Genomic DNA, 22,598 nt, shown 5'->3' on the forward strand with positions numbered 1-22,598 from the left:
GGCAGATGCTTTATCTCGATGTCCACAGGGTGCATCCAAAAACATAGGTTTGTAAGCAGCAGAAGACCAGTTTACAATGTACTATATGAAACAAGTACCTTTCGAAAACTACATTACGACAGCATTGAAAAACATAGGCAAAAAACAGGACAAGGATCCCGAAATACTAGGAATCAAACACAAGTGGAGAAGTAAGGATTTTCCAGACATTCGACAGCACTATCTCGTAAAAAAACAATGTTTTATTTTTTAGACGAAGTGTTGCAACGAATGAATGGCTAATTTGTATCCCAGATGAACTTATTAATAAGTACATATGGTATACACATTTAAGTAGTGGCCACTTTGGACCAAAGAAATGCTTTTTAAAAATAAAACAAACAAGCCATTTTCCTAATATGAAAGACGAATTAGAACAGTATTAGTCAAATGCAAAAAATGTATGAGGGCTAAAGACGTCACTTTCCAAACCAAACCACCTATGTTTCCAATAATCCCTAAAAGATTAAAACAAATAGCTGCAACAGATTTGATGGGGCCCCTCCCACGCACAAAAAATGGATACATTTTCATATTTGTCGTTTTGGAACTTACTTCTAAGTATGTTACCTTGACACCATTAAAACGAGCAACAGGACTTGCTATAAGTAAAGCATTTAGACAATATTTTCTCAGACAAGTAGGTCGAGTGGAACGAATAATTTCTAATAATGGCCCACAATACAAATCAGTGCAACGGCAGAACACGTTAAAACAACAGAAAATAAAACCCGTCTACATATCTAAGTACAAACCTAGCGTAAATCCAGCAGAACGATCTATGAAGGACATAGGCACTTTATGCCGATTATATGCAGGCAAAAGACACAACACTTGGGATATATACCTTAAAGATTTTCAAGAAGTAATAAATGAAATGCCACATAGCACTACACTACTACCTCCAGTTACTGTACTTAAAAATATTGAACCCCCAAACATAACCAGAGAAAATGTTAGATTTCCTATTGTACCACGTAGACAGCACAAACAAATCATAGCAACAGCACTCTCCAACATCAGAAAGGCAGCCATTAAAAGAAAAGAAAGAGGAGATAGAACAGCAATTAAAAGAACATTCTCAGTAGGCCAGAAAGTATTTGTAAAAACACACCATCTCTCCAGCAAACAGAAACACAAAATACATAAGTTTTACGCTGCATACAAAGGACCTGTCATAATTAGCCGAGTTGCTCATGATAATGCTGTGGAACTAATGAACCCAAAAACAAGCAAAACCTTAGGACTTCACCATGTGAGCCATATAAAAAAGTTTGAAGATTAATTTTATTATTGGTAAATAATCAGCACAATATTACAAGATTATGTTACAGATAAGATGGTCAGGAGAAAGAAGAATGAAGAGAGAGAAAGGTGGGAAAAAGAAAGTAGTTTCAATAATAACACCAATAGTACTAGAGATTAAGGTGAAGGGATAGAGTGTAGATAGTCTAACAGCATGAAATACTAATATGCTATACACCACGACACTACACAAAAAAAAACGAATTTGAGGATTCTTGAGTAGACGTTAAGGCTCCAAATATCATAGAATTGTAACATGGAAAGGGCGCCGAAATTTGTAAAGCTTTTTAAGAAGGCGTATAACAAGTAGGTACTAGACATATGTTAGATGATTATAAGTAAAACTTTTTGTAAGAACCATTGTAAAAACTCCAGCAAGGAAGAGATGCAACAACCCACAAGTTGCAACGCGAAATGTATCAAGAAAGAAAAGGAAGTAATTAGCACGACACGATTCCTACATCGCAGGAGCGTCGAGAGAAGGGAATGGACATCGAAACCAACTGAAGGCCCTTGTAGCGAAAGTGGGTAATAATTTTGCCCGCTAGGTGGAACCCTACTGGGATGGACAGTGACAGAGCCCTGCAGAGAGGCGCTGAACATCAAAAGGGGCTGCTTGCACAGACAGAAAAGAAGACACCCCACTTTCGCCGCTCGTAAACCCAGGGGCGCCCCCGACTCAGCGGAGCGAGCAAAAAACGGCCCGATGAGAAGACCGCTTGGGCAAGCCACCGCTGGCAAAAAATATGCGTAAAAGTCACACTACTGCTATTAAACAGCACACTGATGCACGAAACTGAAGAAGAACTTCCACAAAGTAAAAATGACGCGCCCAAACAATTTATCAAACTGTTACTAGGAGGAGAACTTCAAAGCGACTAGTTATCAATAAATATTTCCATATCCTGCCCAGAGAAGAACCAAGAAGCAAGTAAGAAGCAGAGAAAAAGCGGGAAGGACAGAAGTTGAAGATTCGCAAGATTGAGACCAAGAAAGAAGATGGGTGAAGAATAGACGACATACCTTCCCAAATCCCTATCCTATTGTAAACTAGTCGTCTGCGAAGTATTACACCGAAAAACGACCGCATTCAGCGACACATAACGATGAATTTCATGCATACAAAGCCAGTAAACCACGAGATTCTGCACTCACAGCTCCATTCCATTACGGGACCTCCACAACAGCAACACACACTTGCAAAGCCATCAAGGAACGACGAACGAAGCTGTACATCAAATACTTGCCCACATCCATCTCGCTCAAGTCCATCACCTTCGTGCAAAAACATTCGCCAACCTCATCCTTGAACATTCATAGGATTGTGTGAGTGTGTGAAATCAAATTATGTGATGTAGGAATTGTGCAAAAAACTAAATAAGTAAAGCACACCAGACAGCTAATAAACTAAAAAATAACAGTCATTGACTATGGACTTAAGTAAAAAATAGACTGTCGATAAAAACAAGTCATTAGTTCTTAAATGGACAGTATATTAAGAAACAATATGCCACTTATTTTCTCCCCATAAAAATAAAAGAATAACTATATTTTACTTACTTTCTCCTTATAAAAACAAAGAATAAAAAATTATCTTGTTGGATGTTTTCCTTTTTTTTAACATTTGTACCATTTAGTAGCATAATATCGCAATACTTGTGTATGTATATTTCTTTCTCAAAGCAATTCTTGGAAATAATTCTTATTTGTTTGTGTCACAATGTTGAAATGCGTGTCTAGAAATAAAAACATTTTACTTGTACATGATATTTAGAAAATGTGTTAGGAATAGATTTTACTTAATTACTACATTTATAAAAACAACATTTCTAAGAAAATCGATGTGAAAGACTCCTCACTTTCCATAACAAACTTCTTAAAAAACAAACTTCACACTTAAATAAAGAAAGAAAATAATCAAAAATTAATAATAGTATAAAAATATTCTTCTCTTGTCATTTTTAATTATAATGTGGAAGAATATAAAAATATAAATTAGTAATACAAACTAGCATTAAACCGAATAACGTGGCTGAACAATAGGCAACAAAATTTAGACATCGGAATAATTTTTGACTGACTTAGACAACGATTCAATCATTGCCTAAATTCAGTGCAAAAATTAAGTTCGAAGGGTGGTGATATGTAAGGTGTCAGGCAATCCAACACCTTCCATGAAAACCCTGACATGATAAGCAAATCCAGTAGTATGTCACATAGCTCCGAATAAATCATGACATTAAATTAACCAAAGTAATACGAGTAGCGAGTGAGCAAATGGATGCCACAGACTAACACAAGAATGCCTAAATGCATGTCGTACCTTCCCGCCGTGAGGCAGACGCAGTTCCGAGGGGAGAAACGAGGACAGAAGCCGAGAGCAGAACCATGTTAAGCTAGAAGGCCCTACGATAAGGGACGGACACCCACGTCTCCAGCTAACCACTAGGGCTCACCGCCCGCACGTTTTAGCGTGAGGCTTTTTCGAGTCTCAGGTACGTCAAGGACCACCCCCAGCCCATGTTAAAAACTAGAGCCCTCCAGAAAAGCAGTATAGTTCTTACGATAACACAAAAAGGGCCACTACCACACGCAAGTTTTAGTGTGAGACTTTTTCGCGTGTCTGTTACATTAGGACAATTCTCCAGCCCATGTTAAAAGATAGAGCCCTCCAGAAGAACAGTATAGATCTCACAATAACGCTAAAAGGACCACACCAGCTGCAGGTTTTAGAGTGAGACTTTTTAGCGTCTGTTACGTTGCAAACTTTAAAAACATTGCGCCACCACGAAATGTGTAACGTTTCTCATTGGATTGACAGAATTTTTGTTGGCGGAGCTTAAGGTTAACTTTGAGACCCTGATTGGTCAGATGAAAACATAGCCAGATAGTTTTTTTTAAACTAACTTCGGTAAATTGTAGTAAGGAGAAGTTAGAGGAGAGTTGGTTCCGAGACGGCGATCTGGATGGCTGCTGCGGCGGCCGCTGTCGCCCTGACGCTGCCTAAACACCGACAAGGTAATGAACGCACGCGATGCCGCATTTTTGAGCGCATAAGGCTTCACTCAGAACTGCAGAAGACTCATCTGTTACATCCCTTTTTTGCGTAATACTAGTGTCGATCGTTAATTAAAACTCGTGGTGTTCACATTTGGCACTTGAAGTAAAAATCTGAAACGCGATAATTTTTCTATTTTATAGTTATTGATAAGCCACATCAGCCACTGTAATTTACGACAAGTTAAATAAGTAATTAAAGATAATTGATGGTCACTGTAGACCATTTTTATAGTTGTAGACCATTTTGATAGATTTCTCTTTTGTGAAACGTAAATTAAACCGAGATTATAGATGTGATATGGCATAGATCATCCTTCGATCGATTGTAGAACTTGGAAACCCATTTAGGGAATATTCGTTCACATTTATGTTGAACGCAGTTGGTTTTTACCATCCTGTTTTAAATCATTTCCTTTTATTAATAGTGCAATTTATAAACGAGGTTTTGTGAGTAGAATAAAATTTCCAATGGTAAAATTAACTTATTTTTCGACATTATTTTACCAGCTAACTAAAAACAGGAAAGCCTTGAACCCTTTCTACTAAATTTAGTTAGTATTAAGATTCTTTTACAGGGAGTGCAGTGGAGCTGACGCCGAGATCATTTAGTATTTGGTTATATCATCGCTAGTCTCACTGAACTCTTCTGAATTCTACATGTCATGTGTGGTCTGGCGTCTCCTTACCAGCAGCAGGTCCCAGGTTTAAACTAGTTAATTCCCTAAAAAAACACGCTCAGAGCGTCGTTGCGCGAAAGTGGTAGGGAGACACGATATAGAACAAACAGACACCACCATGAATGTTTAGGCGTTCTCATCCCCCAGGAGTTCAGGAGGAGCTTTTTACTTATGGCTTGATGGGATCATACATATGTTTCACCTATATGTAACATAATTCATACGTATTTATGCACATATTTCACCTGTATCTCTAGCGAATGCTCCCTGTACTTTATGACGTCATATCTTCTAAAACGTGTGTTCTATAGTGAGGCAGTTTAAAGGGATAAATAGCGAAAATGTAACAAGCGGCAAACTTTACCTTCTTATCGTTTAGTGGGGGATTTCAGGAATAAAAGAAATCTCATAAGTCTTTGACATTAAGTGTTAATTTTGTTCCAAGTCAGTAAGTTCTCTCATTCTCAAACGTTGGATGATTATAGTGTGGCTATTTGCGTGTCTTCTGGACGCCTCTTTTTCACCCCATTTCGTTTCAGAGGTATATGGTTCTTGGCCCAATAATTATTCTTTCCAGACAGTAAATGACATTTCTACCATGTTTCGTTGAAATCAATCCAGTGGTTTAGGAGTAGATTTGCATTTCTTGATACATCAGATTAGGTTGCGACGGCTTTATGGTACGCTCTATTGACCTATAGCGGATATTTAGGATTGGTTTCTGTTTTGATAACTGTTCGATTTTAACTTTCTGGCCGAGGTACGTTTGATCTTTAGGGAAATATGCTCATCAGTATGTTTAATGACAGCTATTAGTTTGTGTATAGTTGAGAGACATTAACCATTATCTATATAACTTATGTGGTATAATATATTTACGTCAGTCAGACAATGGGTTTATGGATTTATACCCATATATTTATAATCAGAAACATACAGTACATCATTACAGAATGTCTTTTATTTTGTATACATATCAAATTTAAACACTGAAAACTATGTTAATCTTATACATAAGTAATCGTAAAATGATCACATATATTTGGAAATAAAAACCTTTTTACAGATAGAAGCTCTTGCTGATATTGGTAGGTTGTCTTAAGTTATCTATGCCGACAATATTTCCTACTTTAGAACTATCGATATGCCAAAACCCTCACGTTTTCTATAATCGAGAGCTCGAAAGAACCTGACAGGAATAGTTACTAATTTATCAAAAGTTTATCCGAGCGAAATGGCGCAAAACTACTGTTTCTTGATTCCATTAATGCGTTATTGTGTGTTTTGAACACATACACGGTATGTATAAGAATATGTGTATATTATTCAAAATGTGATTTCCGATAGCAATGTTACGATACCTTGTGGACTAAGTATTCAACCGCGCTCTATGACTCAGCATTAAACAAAGTAAACGATGGACTCGTTAGCATTCGTAAGTTAAGAACTCTACATTCTTGACTGCCGTCATGCAGTACACAAGCAAGTTCAGCTACGTGTGGGAAAAGTCCACAAAGGACGGAAAGGAAAAGAGACTATCCTAGGAGAAACAACGGTCACCTTCCAGATGTGTGATCAAAATAAGACGTTTATGGAATCTAGAGTAGCTGTACACGGGAATCCGTCCAATGTGTAGAGCGTTATCCAATTCTATAAAATGAGGAATACCATAATGAATCATCGTAGGACAGGCTATGTGCCACAACGTAGTCTTGATATAAAGGACAAGTGCTGAAAATGACGAAGCAAAAATGTCAGAATAATAGCAATAGCTACTAGAGAACATCTGTAAGAACACCTCAGAAAAGGAAGATGGTTGATGAAAAAACAGTTCGTACAGCTCTGAACAGTATTGGGTACGGTTCCAGAACACCAATACCAAAAACGTACGTGAGCGAAGAACAAGCGTTTAGTATTCGCCAATGAGTGTTTAACGAAGAAAAATCGGTTAGGGCTTCGTGTGTTATCATCACATGAAAGCAACTTCAATGTATACGGAGATTTCACCAGGGCAAGTACTGGTCGGACAAGACTAAAGTTAGAGTTATTTGGCCCACAGCGCTATCAGTTGAGTTTTATTTCAACCAAGCGTTGTTCTTGGATGAGCCAGTCAACGAAATGTAGTTGCTCTTAATTACAGGCTTCAGTGATAAGGTGTGAGAACGATTGTTGGGCGAAACCTGGACGCAGCTCCACCCCTATTAGAATTGTTAGTCCAGATAGAGTGTTTGATTATAGACAATAGTAACACGAAAAGAGAACCTCTAACTGAAAAATGGCTCTGAGTAGTATTTTGGACTTAACATTTGTGTTCATCAGTCCCTCATCAGTCCCCCAGAACTACGTGAACCTAACTAACCTAAGGACATCACACACATCCATGCCCGAGGGAGGATTCTAAGCCGTGACGGTAGCGGACACGCAGTTCCACACTGAAGCGCCTAGAACCGCACAGCCACACCGGCCGGCACCTCTAACTGAAAGGAAGACAAAGGGAATGGAAATAAATTCAGTAAAGGGGGAAGATTACATAAAGGGATGATGGGAAACATTACAATGGGTGTAGTAACCCAAATTATTACAAGATGACAAACAGACAGGGATGGAGTGATGACAAATACCATGGTCACAATGTTAATAATAATAATACTTTTAGCCCTAGTAATTATCATAAAGGAAACCATATTGAATGGAATAACAGGATTATTAAGAACAATGGTCAGGATCATGGTAGTCAGGACGGTTCAAATCCAATAACGGACACATTTGTATTATAGAGATCACATAGAATGCTCACACCATGCCTATGCCAAGGATCTCTCAAACTTATAACGATTTTAAAAACGCATTTCTTAAACAGCAAGGGTGGCAGTCAATACAGGACGAACTGTTTGTGAGAAAAGAAGAACGGGAATGAAGTATCTCAAAGGGAGCTGAAAAGCATTATTCTGAAAACCAATTATTTATTTTCGACATGAGTAATCAAGTAAGCTTGTTATCGAAAGAAATTTGGGAACAAAACAGAAGTAAGTGAATACTTCACCTTTCCCAGTGTGTAATGAGCCAGTCGTAGGTTTCAAGGCAACCAAAAACAGAGCTGTTGAAGAGGAGATTTGCTTTACATTCACAACTGAAGGTATCCCACTGATACTGTTCACCTTAGTAGTAGCTGACACTAATTTTTGCATATTTAAGGAACGGGATGCTGGTGAAGTATGGAATTCTGTTAGACCCACACAATGAGATGCTGCATATTCAAATGACAGAAGTATGTTGCAAGATCCGTGGTCTTTTGACCTTCATTGCTTACATATTCCGCCCTCACAATCATATTCCTCACATGAAGACGCTTCATTCGAACCCAAACTCATTAAGATACAGTCAATGTTGTATGAATTTATGTAAATGATATGCAATTAACAAGTAAGCGCACTGTGGTTGAAATACTTGTGGCTGGCGTACACACATACATTCCAGACCCGACGTTCACAGAAGCTTTTAGTTTGGGAGAGAAACCGCACAACAGGATGCCGGTCCCTTCAGAGGACGACCCAGCCTACGTCGGCCGGTGACCGCCCATGTTGTGGACAGTCTTAGCCCGAGTGAAAGCAGGGAACAACCCCGTGTTCGGCTTAAAAGCAAATTCTGCTACATTGTGTGGGAGTGGCCAGCCTACACATTCTTTAGACATAGCACGCAGTTTCAGAGATTTTCACAGGGAGACAGCAAACGCCAAACGCCAGTGCTACAGGTTTCCGGATTGGTCGCCTTAAACGAAACGTCATTCTCCCGTTTTAGAAGAGCTATGCTGATTGGCAGACGATATTTCTGATGCCTTGACTGAAGGAATAATTTAAGACACCACAAGATATACCCCTTCACGTCTGTCGTGGAGAGGCGCCATTCCGTTGTCGCTCTTGGAGCGAGGAACAAGTCTCTCCTCAGTACTTCACTGGGAGAGCACCTCTGTCTACAGTGAATCGAAGTGCTACTCTACATTGAGTCCTTGCGATTAAGCATAGGTCACTGTGTTGACCGACACACTTATTGTGTGGTGTGAATGGACAGAGTTATAGTTAAACGCCTGCGAGCGAATTTTGAGTGGCGTCATGGTGGACTGGTTATCTGACCGGTGTACAACACCAATAGTTAGACTAGGGGCGAATAGGAATCCTTTACTTCATCAAGGCATAGGGAGAGTTTGATTGGCGAACGTCAATCCAGATAGAATGACATTTATCTTATTTGTCAGGAGCGAGCAGCGCAGACAGCAGCCATTGCAGCTTACGGTATTGTGCGCTATAGCTATTGCGAGCCCCGTATTTCCTCCACAACAGTACACTTCACTGCATTTCACATGCGACAGCCTCGACCATACCTAGCAACATTCTAAAGGATAATTATTCAAGTTGAATAGGCGTGCCTCTCAGCCATTCTGCCAAGTCAACAACCATCTTAAACTTTGTATAGAAATTTCATTAGCGAATCCTATCCTTGAGAGGTAACTTTACATTCCGAAAAAAACCAGAATATAAATTGTTCAATCCAAAGCTAAAAGTGCCATTGCGATTTCTCAGAATTTTTGCAAAATAAATAAAAACTTTCGTTAGTTTCATGTTTTTCTTACACTAACTAGCACTACTCCAGTACCCAAGTATCCCACTAGTTACGTAAGAAATTTTGTTAATTTTTGTGTCATTTCCTTACTACGGACGACTCCAGAAGATATTTATTGCTGAAAGTTGTTCAGGCATTTCTTATTAGAACGTTAGGAGCGTCTGTCTGACTTCTGTAGTAATGTGGGGGTGGAAATTGCATCTTGCAGGAGCCACCGGGTAAAGGGTACATCTCTGATTAATCTGTTGCGAAGAATAACAGAATGACAGATCAACCCTCCGTTTACCTCAGCTCAGTCCAAGTCATCCGCAACGTAAGCAAGTAAATTAATTATTGAGATGGTTAAATATTGAAATCGAAAGTAACATAGACATAGGAAGGAGGGCGTGGGGGCCTGGGAGTGGGAAGGAAGAGATAAAGGAAAAGAATCAGTGTAAATGTAAACATGTATGAAGCAAGCAGGTCAAACAAATAGGTATATATCATCTTCTGTAAGGAATGAAGGAAGTGATTTATTAGGAGGATTTCCCGAGAAAAGAGGCAGCTACTTTAACTGGTAAACTAAGGTTTGTGCGCAATTCTTCTTTTTGGTGATAAGCAGCAGAAGACAAAAGTGATGATGATAATAATAATTACCTTAAAATGACCTGGAGGAGGTAAAACAAGAACGGGAAGAAGTCATACGATGAAAGTAACTGTGAATTAGTAGTAGTAGTAGTAGCAGTAGTAGTAGAAGGAGAGGAGACAAATAGTGCATGTGGCCCTGTAGGTAAAACCGTTAGCCTGGAGATGGTAGCAGAGAAGAAGGAAATAAAGAAGTATATAATATAAATATGTTGACGTTAATCACGAAATAGTACTAGTCATGGAAGAAGTGACAAATCAAGTTTGTAAATCATCATGTGGTGATGCTAGTTCTGAATTGCATGTCGCGATGGAACGAAAGATAAACAATAAGTGTAATCTAGTGTGTGAAAATGTTTATAGGGAAAGGGATATCCGAGAGAGCAGCAGAGGATATACAGGTATCTTATTCAGAAGCCCTAATGCCACAGCGTGCTGCTTGTTTCTGTTGCGTTAGGATGAAGAAGTTACTTCACTTGTTTTCAGGGCAGAAATTCCTCTTACTTTAATTAACCATATTGTAGCCATTGCACTTATGGGGACGACACCAGTATCAATGGATGTGATAAAAGGATAACGGGGATTAGTAGTTCGACGTATTACCGTCCCATCGTTTGCTTATTTTCAACCAGAGATACGGATTAAGATCACTAGTAGACCATCAGTTCACTCCAGGCTGCCATTCATAAAAATCACAGCCAGTGCCTCACACACATTCACAATGAACAGCTAGTTGTTATATTTTGAATAGACTATCAGCGAGAATAAGTCATCGAGAGAACATTTATGGTGTTGAGAGTAGATGATCAAACACACCTCCCTATAACTGCAAACAATGTGCGACTTACTGGATGATGCTTCTCTGAGCTTTTCGCAGCATAGCTGTTTCCGGCGTTAAGAGAGTCAGATGGATGTACTTAGTTGTTCCGCAGTCATCGATAGAGTGGAATAACCGTAACTGAGAGCGCTAATTAACTGTGAAATGGATGGTTTCACGGTGTCCTAAAGAAATGGAATGCACATGACAGGGTTACTGGTAAGTCTGATTTTTGGGAGTAAGCAGTAGAACCAATAGCAGGGGGCCATAATGACAGGAGTGTTAGCATGTAGCTGTTGAAGTAGTTTCGACAGTATACTTAGGCCATTTGACTGTGTGATTTGCCGTGTCGTATGAGACCTATTTAGAATAAAAGAAACATACATAGAAAATAAAGAGAGAATAAAAGCAATAGGGATAGCAAAAGGAGAAGAGCTGCGATTTTTCTCCCTCTAAGGTCAGCGGCTTGGGTTGGTGAGGTGGGGTGTAGTGCGTGGAAGATAACAGAGGGAACTTTTAAAGACAAATACCTTTGTAAAAGTGGAATAATGAAAAATATAATACTTTCGTTTCTGTGTTGGTGTTAAACAATTATACGTGTTTTGCATATGACCTCTAGTAATTTATGTATAACGAATAATATTGCTAAAGGAATATTCTAGCTTTTTGAATGATTATGACCCATTCGTCTACAACATGAGAAATGGCTTGAGCCAGCTATTCAGCCTCAGAGTTAATTATTTTTGAAAGTGGTAGCTCAGATTGTCTTGTTGTAAAATTAGACTACAGTATGTATATTTTCCCTGTAGCCAAGAAGGACGATATTTAGGAAAAGTTGTGAAAAAGAACAAAAAATAAATTAGATTTGTTTGGTTTTGTATTTCGTATTGTTTATGTATTTACAAATGGTTCTACGACTGCGGTAATCCTGTCGTTCAGTGGATCTTGAGGATCGGTGCCGCAGCTGCGTAGGGCAGAGGAGCGGCGATGGCTGGGGCGGCGACAGCCAGAGGGGCGGCGCGCAGAGCGGGGGCCACGGCCAAGGCGGGGGCGGCGGCGATGGCGGGGGCGGCGTAGGCGACTGGGGCGGCGATGGCGGGGGCGGCGACGGCCGCTGGCGCCACGGCCACGCCTCCCAGGTAGCCGGCCGACACGGCGGCGAACAGCAGGGGCAGGATCACCTGTAAGCACACAGCACGCGTCTCTCATCGTTGTGTTCCAACATCGTTCTCAAGCATTCAGACACCTCTCTTATGCGCGAGATTTATCTTTTCCTCTGTTCGCTAATTAGAGTAAAGCCTAAGAAGGGATCGTTCCCGTAATGTGGACATCCCAGGTTTCCTTTCCAATCCTTGTCCTATGTGGGCAAGTGTTTTGTCTTGAGACATTGGAAGACTAGTGAGCGATTGCTTCAAGATGTGTTCTTATGCATTCTGGCAATCAGTAAATGTAACGATTGTATGTTAGAATTTTGCTGGATGTATTTTCAATCTATGTTTTCTCTGTGTGTGACAACGTCGTCAGTCAACTATTCCGCCTAGGTTGCAACAGTTGGGGAGACGTTAAATTATAAAACAACGTGGCGACTAAAACACATACTCGCACATGTTAGATTGCACACTAGACGGACGTTGAAACCCACGATCTCTGAGAAAGTAAGTCCCTGAAACAGAGATAAAGTCAAGCACTGTTAAAGACGAAACTCTTCATTTATATTTATCTATTTGACACCTTTTCAGGGGCACTTCTGACAAATAAGATGCAGACAGCGATCTTAAACAATATAATTTACAATCGGTGACCAAAATAGGTAGCGAAGATTTCACTGCCAGGTAAGAAATTTTTGGAATGAGTGGTATGTACTCCCAGTATCTCTAAGTGTAGCATGGAAGTGAAGTAAAACAAATGAGGCTAGCTGGAGACGACTCTCCCCGGCGACTCACCAGCTTGTACATGTTGCTTGTGTTGTGTCGGCGCAGCAGACTGAGCAGACCAGAGGAGGGTCCGGGTTTATATACCTGCAGAGCCACGCCCGGCGACCGTCCGCCCGGCCTTGCTTCTTGCAGCGGACCCTGGACAGCCGAGTCCGGCGGTGCACCTACTGGCCGCACACTTCTCGTAGAGAACGTCACTCTCGTTATTCATATTATAAGGCAGAGGCCGTGAGAGATGTCACATACAGGGTGTCCCAGACCTTAAGCGTATATGCTGTCTGAACGTTAAAACTTACCACTGAACATAATAGTTCCACATACTATGGCCCTGATGAAAGATGCACACTTTGCAATACGAGTAGTGCCCCCAAAAAAGTAATGTCATGACTTAATCTATCTGTCCCTTGAAGGACAACTTTATACTTACAATCATACTACATGCAATGGATATATTTTTATTCAGAAATTATTCAGTAATGTTTAGTGAGTGAAATTCTCACCACTCACTCTACTCCTTTATCCCAAGAACAATTTCTAGATTACGGCTAATGAAAACAATGTGCTATGATGGGGCTCTCCACTATAATTCAGAATACTTTGCTGTAATAACTCTTAATAAAGTATTGCAAGTTTGTGAAGGAAATGAGAAATGGCTCTCATCGAAGTAAGTATTACGCTGAAGGCACCATCTTTGGTATACGAGGTATCAGTGTAAGCACAATTTCATTTAGTTTGATGAAGTAATGAAATGTAAACAACGATTGATTATATAAAATTAATCTCATATTATTACGGTGGGGAGGATACGGAATCTTTACATAGAACATCAAAATCAGTGTTTTCAGAAAACATGCCTCTTACGCCATTGTCAACCAGACAAATCGTATCAAATTCTTCTTGAACGCAAGACAATTCCAGATGGATGAGAACTTCTCTACTCATTTCCAATACGAATATTTGTACCAAACAGAAAACACGAGTCTGTCCCAAGTGAATCAAAAACTGCGACCTCCACATCACAATCGTCGTGGCTCGATTGAAACACGAAATATAGATTTCAAACGTGTTTCGACAAGTCTGCAAGATACTACAGGATTACCTGCTATAAGGCACTCATGTGCAGAAAAAAATGAAGTTCGGAATTCTCTTATTGTCTTCTCTGGCACAAACCCTGACTGCAGTTATTCATCATTAATTCCTTCTCAGTATTTTCATGGCAGCCTTCTTACTTAACAGACCACAGAGCAGAACCATCAACAATGAACAAGGAGAGCATTGGGTGTTTCAAACTTGCAGGCTTTCCTGTCTCCACAGCCTTCTTGGAGTTTCATCGATCGAGCCCCACTAGACTCAGAGACCTTAAGTGATACAAACCAGAGTAGCAGAATACCAGGCGGAAGAGGAGTGACTGTACAAATAATCTATTAGTGTACACAAATATTGCAGCAGCTCGTAAGTAACAGATGTGTGAAACTGAAATCATGGAACGAACTTCCAGTAAAAGGGAACAATCGCAGGTCATCAACGTCTGCTAATAAGTACAACGAAACACCAACGAAAGCGGGAAATTTCGCTATAGTTGGTTTACGTTGTCCCTCTTTAAATGATGGGAGTTGGCCATATAGTAGACAACTTTTAAGGATCGCAATTACACACATATAAGAGGATATTACAAGTTATATCCTACAGAAACAGCCTAAGACACGTCGCAAGTGTAGGAAGTGACTACATCGCGGACTCAATGCTTTTATAACAATTGGGCATAACGGTTTGTCACCCTCACTCTAATATCTCTGATATGACAAGCACAGTCTACGAATCAGTTTCTCGTCAGCTCATACTGGTGTTTCATTCACCAACGTATTCAAGGATGACCATAGAAAGATATTATTTTCAGTGACATCCGACAATCACTCTGGTCACGAGCCAGGGCCTTCATTTTCAATTAAGCGGTGAGTATATCTGTTGTACAGGTATTCACAGGCTTTTGTATTGAACAGAGTTGGTGTACAGACGTTTGGAAAATGCAATCTCTAGCGGGAAACAAGTGGTGAAGGTTCCAGTGATTGTATCGACGCCGGCCGGTGTGGCAGTGCGATTCTAGGCGCTTCAGTCTGGAACCGCCTGACCGCTACGGTCGCAGGTTCGAATCCTACCTGGAGCATGGATGTGCGTGATGTCCTTAGGTTACTTAGGTTACGTAGGTCTAAGTTCTAGGGGACTGATGACCTAAGATGTTAAGTCCCATGGTGCTCAGAGCCATTTGATTGTATCAACGTTCAAACAGGATGGCAGAATGTAAGGCAGTTTCCATCTCACAAGCTAGGAGGGAATCGTGGCTCTTAATTTGAGGCAAGGATGGCATATAGTTTTTCATCACCTGAAACATTAAGATTGCGGCAGCTGAAAATACGACCACAGTCCCAAGTATGTGAGTGGCTGGAAGACTAACTAAGTGATAGAACCCAGTACGGTGTCCTCAATGGTGAGTGTTCATCGGAGGTGAGGGTATCATCTGGAGTGCCCCAGGGAAGTGTGGTAGGTCCGCTGTTGTTTTCTATCTACATAAATGATCTTTTGGATCGGGTGGATAACAATGTGCGGCTGTTTACTGATGATGCTGTGGTGTACGGGATGGTATCGTCGTTGAGTGACTGTAGGAGGATACAAGATGACTTGGACAGGATTTGTGATTGGTGTAAAGAATGGCAGCTAACTCTAAATATAGAAAATATAAATAAATGCAGATGAATAGGAAAAATAATCCTGTTTGAATACTCCATTAGTAGTGTAGCGCTTGACACAGTCATGTCAATTAAATATTTGGGCGTAACATTGCAGAACGATATGAAGTGGGGCAAGCGTGTAATGGCAGTTGTGGGGAAGGCGGATGGTCGTCTTCGGTTCATTGGTAGAATTTTGGGAAGATGTGGTTCATCTGTAAAGGAGACCGCTTATAAAACACTAATACGACCTATCCTTGAGTACTGCTCGAGCGTTTGGGATCCCTATCAGGTCGGATTGAGGGAGGACATACTCGTAGAAGCAATTCAGAGGCGGGCTGCTAGATTTGTTACTGGTAGGTTTGATCATCACGCGAATGTTACGGAAATGCTTCAGGAACTCGGGTTGGAGTTTCTAGAGGAAAGGAGGCGTTCTTTTCGTGATCCGCTACTGAGGAAATTTAGAGAACCAGCATTTGAAGCTGACTGCAGTACAATTTTACTGCCGTCAACTTACATTTCGCGGAAAGACCACAAAGATAAGATAAGAGAGATTAGGGCTCGTAAAGAGGCATATAGGCAGTCATTTTCCCCTCGTTCTGTTTGGGAGTGGAACAGGCAGAGAAGATGCTAGTTGTGGTACGAGGTACCCTCCGCAACGCACCGTATGGTGCATTGCGGAGTATGTATGTGAATATAGATATCAGCGCAATCCGTCAACAAGGCAGACTGAGAAATTCCCGTCTTCGCAGCACTTTGCTGAATCAATCACTGACAGAGAGAAAATGTATATTAAAAATTATTCCGATCGATTTCCCGCGTGTTGCTGTTGATATTTTCCTCTCTTTGTTCTACGAAGTACGCACATCACGGGGAAGTGGAAGGGTGATTATTGCTGAATACCATCTTCGACTGAATTGAATTTTATTGAATTCAAATTCTGTTGTGGCAGCTATTATTAGTCGAGAACCCTTTGGCCGAGTTTTTGTGTTGTAATGACCAGTTTTCTAGTAAGAATTGATCCAAGCCTACAAATGTGACGCCTCTTGAGAAACATGTGCTCCCTCGTATGCCTAAGTGCTCGAATTGTACATCTGGCGAGGTAGTATTAGCAACTTTTCGTTATTTTGCATCCTGTGGCTTTTAATAAGGATTATCACTGTTTATAAGGATTATCACAGTTGACTTACCCACAGATTTAGTACTTGAGTGCTGTCCCACTTCCCAGTCCCCTTGATATTCTGTTCTTTATGTGCCCCTACAGTGGTTTCTCTTTACTTACATTTGCATTAGTAAGTTAAAATCTCCTGCATGTGTTTGGGAACAATCCAATAATCTCTCACATCTAATAGTAAGTTTTATAATCAGATGTCTTCTCCCAAATTTCTTTCATAGTAACTACTCATTCGGTACATTATTTACGCACTTGATTAATTCCTGTTTCTCCGAGTTTTGCATCTGCACAACATTGTGCACGTGACGTACTATCTGCCAAGGTTGTTTTCTCAAAGCTAATGTGGTATTTTATACAAGCAGAGCTTCTTTGTCGAAGGAAGTTGGGTAAATCCATGTTAACCGTCTAGCTTCCGAGCACATCTCATTTGCGTCTTCGACTTTGCTTTCACCAGTTTTACCACTATATAAGTAGATTATTTTCGTCTATTCCTTGTTGTTCCTTAACGTGTGTACTACTCTGTGAATCTTCTGTATCTCAGCTGGCACCCGAACTGTAGTATATCGTTGTATTTTATCCAGCACAGCTATGTCATTTACGAGCCATAGAACGTGCATCTATTCGCTTCACGCATTCATTTTCATGTTGAAATTTATTTTCACTTGTTGCAGTCCCTATCAGACACACGATTTAGGCAGCAGTCTCCACAAATTGCAACCATGAGTTATATGTTTTTCAGTATGTGGTTGTTCTAGCTTGTTGTTACCGACTGTAAGAGGCTGATTATTATTTCACAATAAAGCCCTCTAGTGCAGCTAATCGTTGTGGAATTAGCTCTATAGTTCAGACTAAATCTTTACTCTGCAGCAGAGTATACGTTCTTTTGGATTTTCCAGAAGATTGAAATGTGTATAGCAGGCGGGTATTCAGATTCGAAAATTGGTTTTCCGAGGGCATTCCTCTTATCAGATGAGTCACCCCTCACGACCAGCCATCACAGCTTCACAGTTTCGCCATTTTTCAATTTTTCCTGTGTATCTATTAGAGATTTGAAGCTGTTGCAAAGTGCTCCTACTGATAACTTTCCCCATTTGCCTACCATGTGACGTGTATTAGTACCCACTAATCTCCGACGTCTTCAGCATTTTCGAAAAAGGTGGAGCTTGAAGACGAATTTTCATTTTAATGGTTTAATGGCATCATATAATACAGTAACTGTTTTTGTATCACTTGTTGTAGGTGAGATTCACATTCACAAAACACTTTTTGAAGGGCATCTTCTTTACACCAGTGACTGTTATAAGTTTCTACTACATACTATTGCAATTTCGGCCTTAGGCTATTATCAAGTGATATTACGGCTTTAAGCCATGTCACCAAAATATAAGCTGACACATTTGTATGTCGTTGTCAACCTTGTTAACAGGTCCCTGGAACGAATTGCAGAGCAGAAAAATGTCGAGATTTGGTGTGCCGGCCTGTGAATGGATGGTTTTAAGGCGGGTATCCATCTGCCTCGGCGAACGCGAGCTGGTTCCCCTTAAAAATGGTTCAAATGGCTCTAAGCACTACGGGACTTAACACCAGAGGTCATCACTCGTGTAGAGCTTAGAACTACTTAAACCAAACTAACCTAAGGACATCACACACATCCATGCCCAAGGCAGGATTCGTACGGTTCCAGACTGAAGCGCCTAGCGGTTCCCCTTATTCCACGTCAGTTACACATGTCGGATATTGCTCCGCGAACACTTTCTCCACGTACACGTGCACCATAATTACTCTAACACGCGAACACTGGGGTACACTCGTCTGGTGTGAGACGTCCACATGGGGGACGGCTGGGGGCCGAACCGCACAATAATCCTGAGTTCGGTGTGGGGTGGCGGTGGGGTGAGTGGACTGCTGTAGCCTGTTGTGGGGTTGTGTACCACTGAGGGCTACGGCGGGGACGAAGCCTCTCCGTCGGTTCTGGGTCCCAAGTTCCATGCAATACAATACAACACAAAGTAGAGTATATAGAAATCATCACCATCATCATTATCATCATCATCATCATCATTTAAGACTGATTATGCCTTTCAGCGTTCAGTCTTGATCATAGCCCCCCTTATAAAATTTCTCCGTGATCCCCTTTTGAGTGCTAACATTGGTGCCTTTTCTGATGTTAAGCCTATTACTTCAAAATCATTCTTAACTGAATCCAGGTATCTTCTCCTTGGTCTACCCCGACTCCTCCTACCCACTATTGCTGAACCCAAGAGTCTCTTGGGTAACCTTGTTTCTCCCATGAGTGTAACATGACCCCACCATCTAAGCCTGTTCGCCCTGACTGCTACATCTACAGAGTTCATTCCCAGTTTTTCTTCCATTTCCTCATTGTGCACATCCTCCTGCCATTGTTCCCATGTTCTAGTACGTGCAATCGTCATAACTACTTTCATATCCCTAACCTCAACCTTATGGATAAGGCAACCTGAATCAAGCCAGCTTTCGCTCCCATACAACAAAGTTGGTCGAAAGAATGAACGGTGCACAGATAACTTAGTCTTGGTGCTGACTTCCTTCTTGCAGAAGAGAGTAGATGGTAGCTGAGCGCTCACTGCATTAGCTTCGCTACACCTCGCTTCCAGTTCTTTTACTATGTTGCCATCCTGTGAAAATATGCATCCTAAGTACTTGAAGCCGTCCACCTTTTCTAACTTTGTTCCTCCTATTTGACACTCAATTCGTTTATATTTCCTTCCCACTGACATTACTGTTGTTTTGGAGATGCTAATCTTCATACCATAGTCCTTACATTTCTGATCTAGCTCTGAAATATTACTTTGCAAACTTTCAATCAAATCTGCCATCACAACTAAGTCATCCGCATATGCAAGACTGCTTACTTTGTGTTCACATATCTTAATCTCACCCAGCCAGTCTATTGTTTTCAACATATGATCCATAAATAATATGAACAACAGTGGAGACAGGTTGCAGCCTTGTCTTACCCCTGAAACTACTCTGAACCATGAACTCAATTTACCATCAACTCTAACTGCTGCCTGACTATCCATGTAAAGACCTTTAATTGCTTGCAAAAGTTTGCCTCCTATTCCATAATCTCGTAGGACAGACAATAACGTCCTCCTAGGAACCCGGTCATAAGCCTTTTCTAGATCTATAAAACATAGATACAGTTCCCTGTTCCACACATAACACTTCTCCATTATTTGCCGTAAGCTAAAGATCTGGTCCTGACAACCTCTAAGAGGCCTAAAGGCACACTGATTTTCATCCAATTGGTCCTCAACTAATACTCGCACTTTCCTTTCAACAATACCTGAGAAGATTTTACCCACAACGCTGATTAACGAGATACCTCTGTAGTTGTTACAATCTTTTCTGTTTCCAAGTTTAAATATTGGTGTGATTACTGCTTTTGTCCAGTCTGATGGAACCTGTCCCGACTCCCAGGCCATTTCAATTATCCTCTGTAGCCATTTAAGACCTGACATTCCACTGTATTTGATGAGTTCCGACTTAATTTCATCCACCCCAGCTGCTTTATTGCACTGCAAACTATTGACCATTTTCTCCACTTCCTCAAATGTGATCCTATTTCCATCATCATTCCTACACCATTCTAACTCGAAATCTGAAACATTGCTGATCGTATTTTCACCTACATTGAGCAACTCTTCAGAATGTTCCATCCATCTACCCAAGGCATCCACAGGATTCACCAGCAGTTTTCCAGACCTGTCCAAAATACTTGTCATTTCCTTCTTACCTCACTTTCGAAGACTGCTAATTACACTCCAGAATGGTTTTCCAGCAGCTTGAACCATAGCCTCCAACCTGTTTCCAAAGTCTTCCCAAGATTTTTTCTTGGATGCTGCAATTATCTGTTTGGCTTTGTTTCTTTTTTCAACATAACTTTCTCTGTCTACCTGAGTTCTAGTATGTAGCCATTTTTGATACGCCTTCTTTTTCCTTTTACACGCTGCCTTGACTGTGTCATTCCACCAAGCTGTTTGCTTCATCCTACTTTTACACACTACTGTTCCAAGACATTCTTTAGCCACTTCTAGTACTGTGTCCACGTACCTTGTCCATTCCTTTTCCAATGACTGTAATTGACTACATTCAACTAACTGGTACCTTTCTGAGATCGCTGTTGTGTACTTGTGCCTGTTTTCCTTATCCTGAAGTTTCTCTACTCTTATCCTCCTACATATGAACCTGACCTCCTGCACTTTCGGCCTCACAATCCCAATTTCACTGCAGATTAAATAACGATCAGTGTCATCAAAGAAGCCCCCTTATACACGTGTGTCACTCACAGCCTTCCTGAGTTCCTGATCTGTTATTATATAGTCAATGACGAATGGTTCCCTTGTCTTCCCAGGTATACCGGTGAATGTTCTTATGTTTAAGAAAGGGGTTTGTGATTATTAAGTTCATACTGGCAAAGAAATCCAAGAGTTGTTTCCCGTTCCTGTTGGCCTCCATATCCTCTCCAAATTTACCCATAACCTTTTCATACCCTTCTGTTCGATTTCCAATCCTGGCATTAAAATCACCCTTGAGAAGAACACTGTCCTTGTCCTTTACTCTAACAACTACATCACTGAGTGCCTCATAAAAACTATCCATCATATCTTGATCTGTCCCTTCACAATGCGAATATACTGACACAATTCTAATTTTCTTGCTAGACACTATCAAATCTATCCTCACTGCAACTACGCTGGGTTCCATTTCTTTCCTGATGTAAAGCCCTACACCCCATTGTGCTATTCCTGCTTTGGCTCCTGACAGGTAGACCTTGTATTCTCCCACTTCCTCTTCTTTCTCACCCCTTACCCGAATGTCACTAACAGCTAAAACGTCCAGCTCCATCTTACTTGCAGCCTCTGCCAGCTCTACCTTCTTCCCAGAGTAGCCCCCATTGATATTTATAGCTGCCCATCTCATTACCATTTGAAACTTCCTGGCAGCTTAAAACTGTGTGCCCGACCGAGACTCGAACTCGGGACCTTTGCCTTTCACGGGCAAGTGCTCTACCATCTGAGCTACCGAAGCACGACTCACGCCCGGTACTCACAGCTTTACTTCTGCCAGTATCCGTCTCCTACCTTCCAAACTTTACAGAAGCTCTCCTGCGAACCTTGCAGAACTAGCACTCCTGAAAGAAAGGATATTGCGGAGACATGGCTTAGCCACAGCCTGGAGGATGTTTCCAGAATGAGATACTCAATCTGCAGCGGAGTGTGCGCTGATATGAAACTTCCTGGCAGATTAAAACTGTGTGCCCGACCGAGACATTACCATTTGTTTGCCAAGTCGTATCTTAGGAGTCCATGGTTTGTCAGTTAGAGGTGGGACTCCGTCACCTCCAAAGGTCCGAGGCATTTTGCTCTGATTGTTGCCAGCATCATATTTAAAGTATCGGGGAAGCAGGTTGTTAGCCTTACTTGCCCCGTGTCCCATTGGGTTTTACCTCTAACGGTTGAGGGACCAACCGGTGGATTTGGTAGTCTTTGCCGTATGAACACAAAGGTGACCACGACTCAGAATATGTCCGAGATGCCCAGCCTTATTCCAAAGTAACTGGTGTCCCGACTGTCAGAACCACTT

At 41.0% G+C, this 22,598-nt stretch overlaps 1 protein-coding gene across 1 annotated transcript; it reads right to left on the bottom strand.

Moving 5' to 3' along the window:
- Nucleotides 1–11,998: 11,998 nt before the first annotated feature.
- LOC126356352 (cuticle protein 16.5-like) lies at nt 11,999–13,119 on the bottom strand. Its single transcript, XM_050007338.1, has 2 exons — nt 13,083–13,119; nt 11,999–12,320 (listed from the first exon to the last, which is right to left on the bottom strand). The coding sequence occupies exons 1-2, from the start codon at nt 13,092–13,094 to the stop codon at nt 12,075–12,077; spliced, it is 258 nt and encodes an 85-aa protein (XP_049863295.1). The 5' UTR covers nt 13,095–13,119; the 3' UTR covers nt 11,999–12,074.
- Nucleotides 13,120–22,598: the final 9,479 nt, after the last annotated feature.

Source organism: Schistocerca gregaria, chromosome 3 (assembly GCF_023897955.1).
Source record: "Schistocerca gregaria isolate iqSchGreg1 chromosome 3, iqSchGreg1.2, whole genome shotgun sequence".
NCBI classification, from domain to species: domain Eukaryota; kingdom Metazoa; phylum Arthropoda; class Insecta; order Orthoptera; family Acrididae; genus Schistocerca; species Schistocerca gregaria.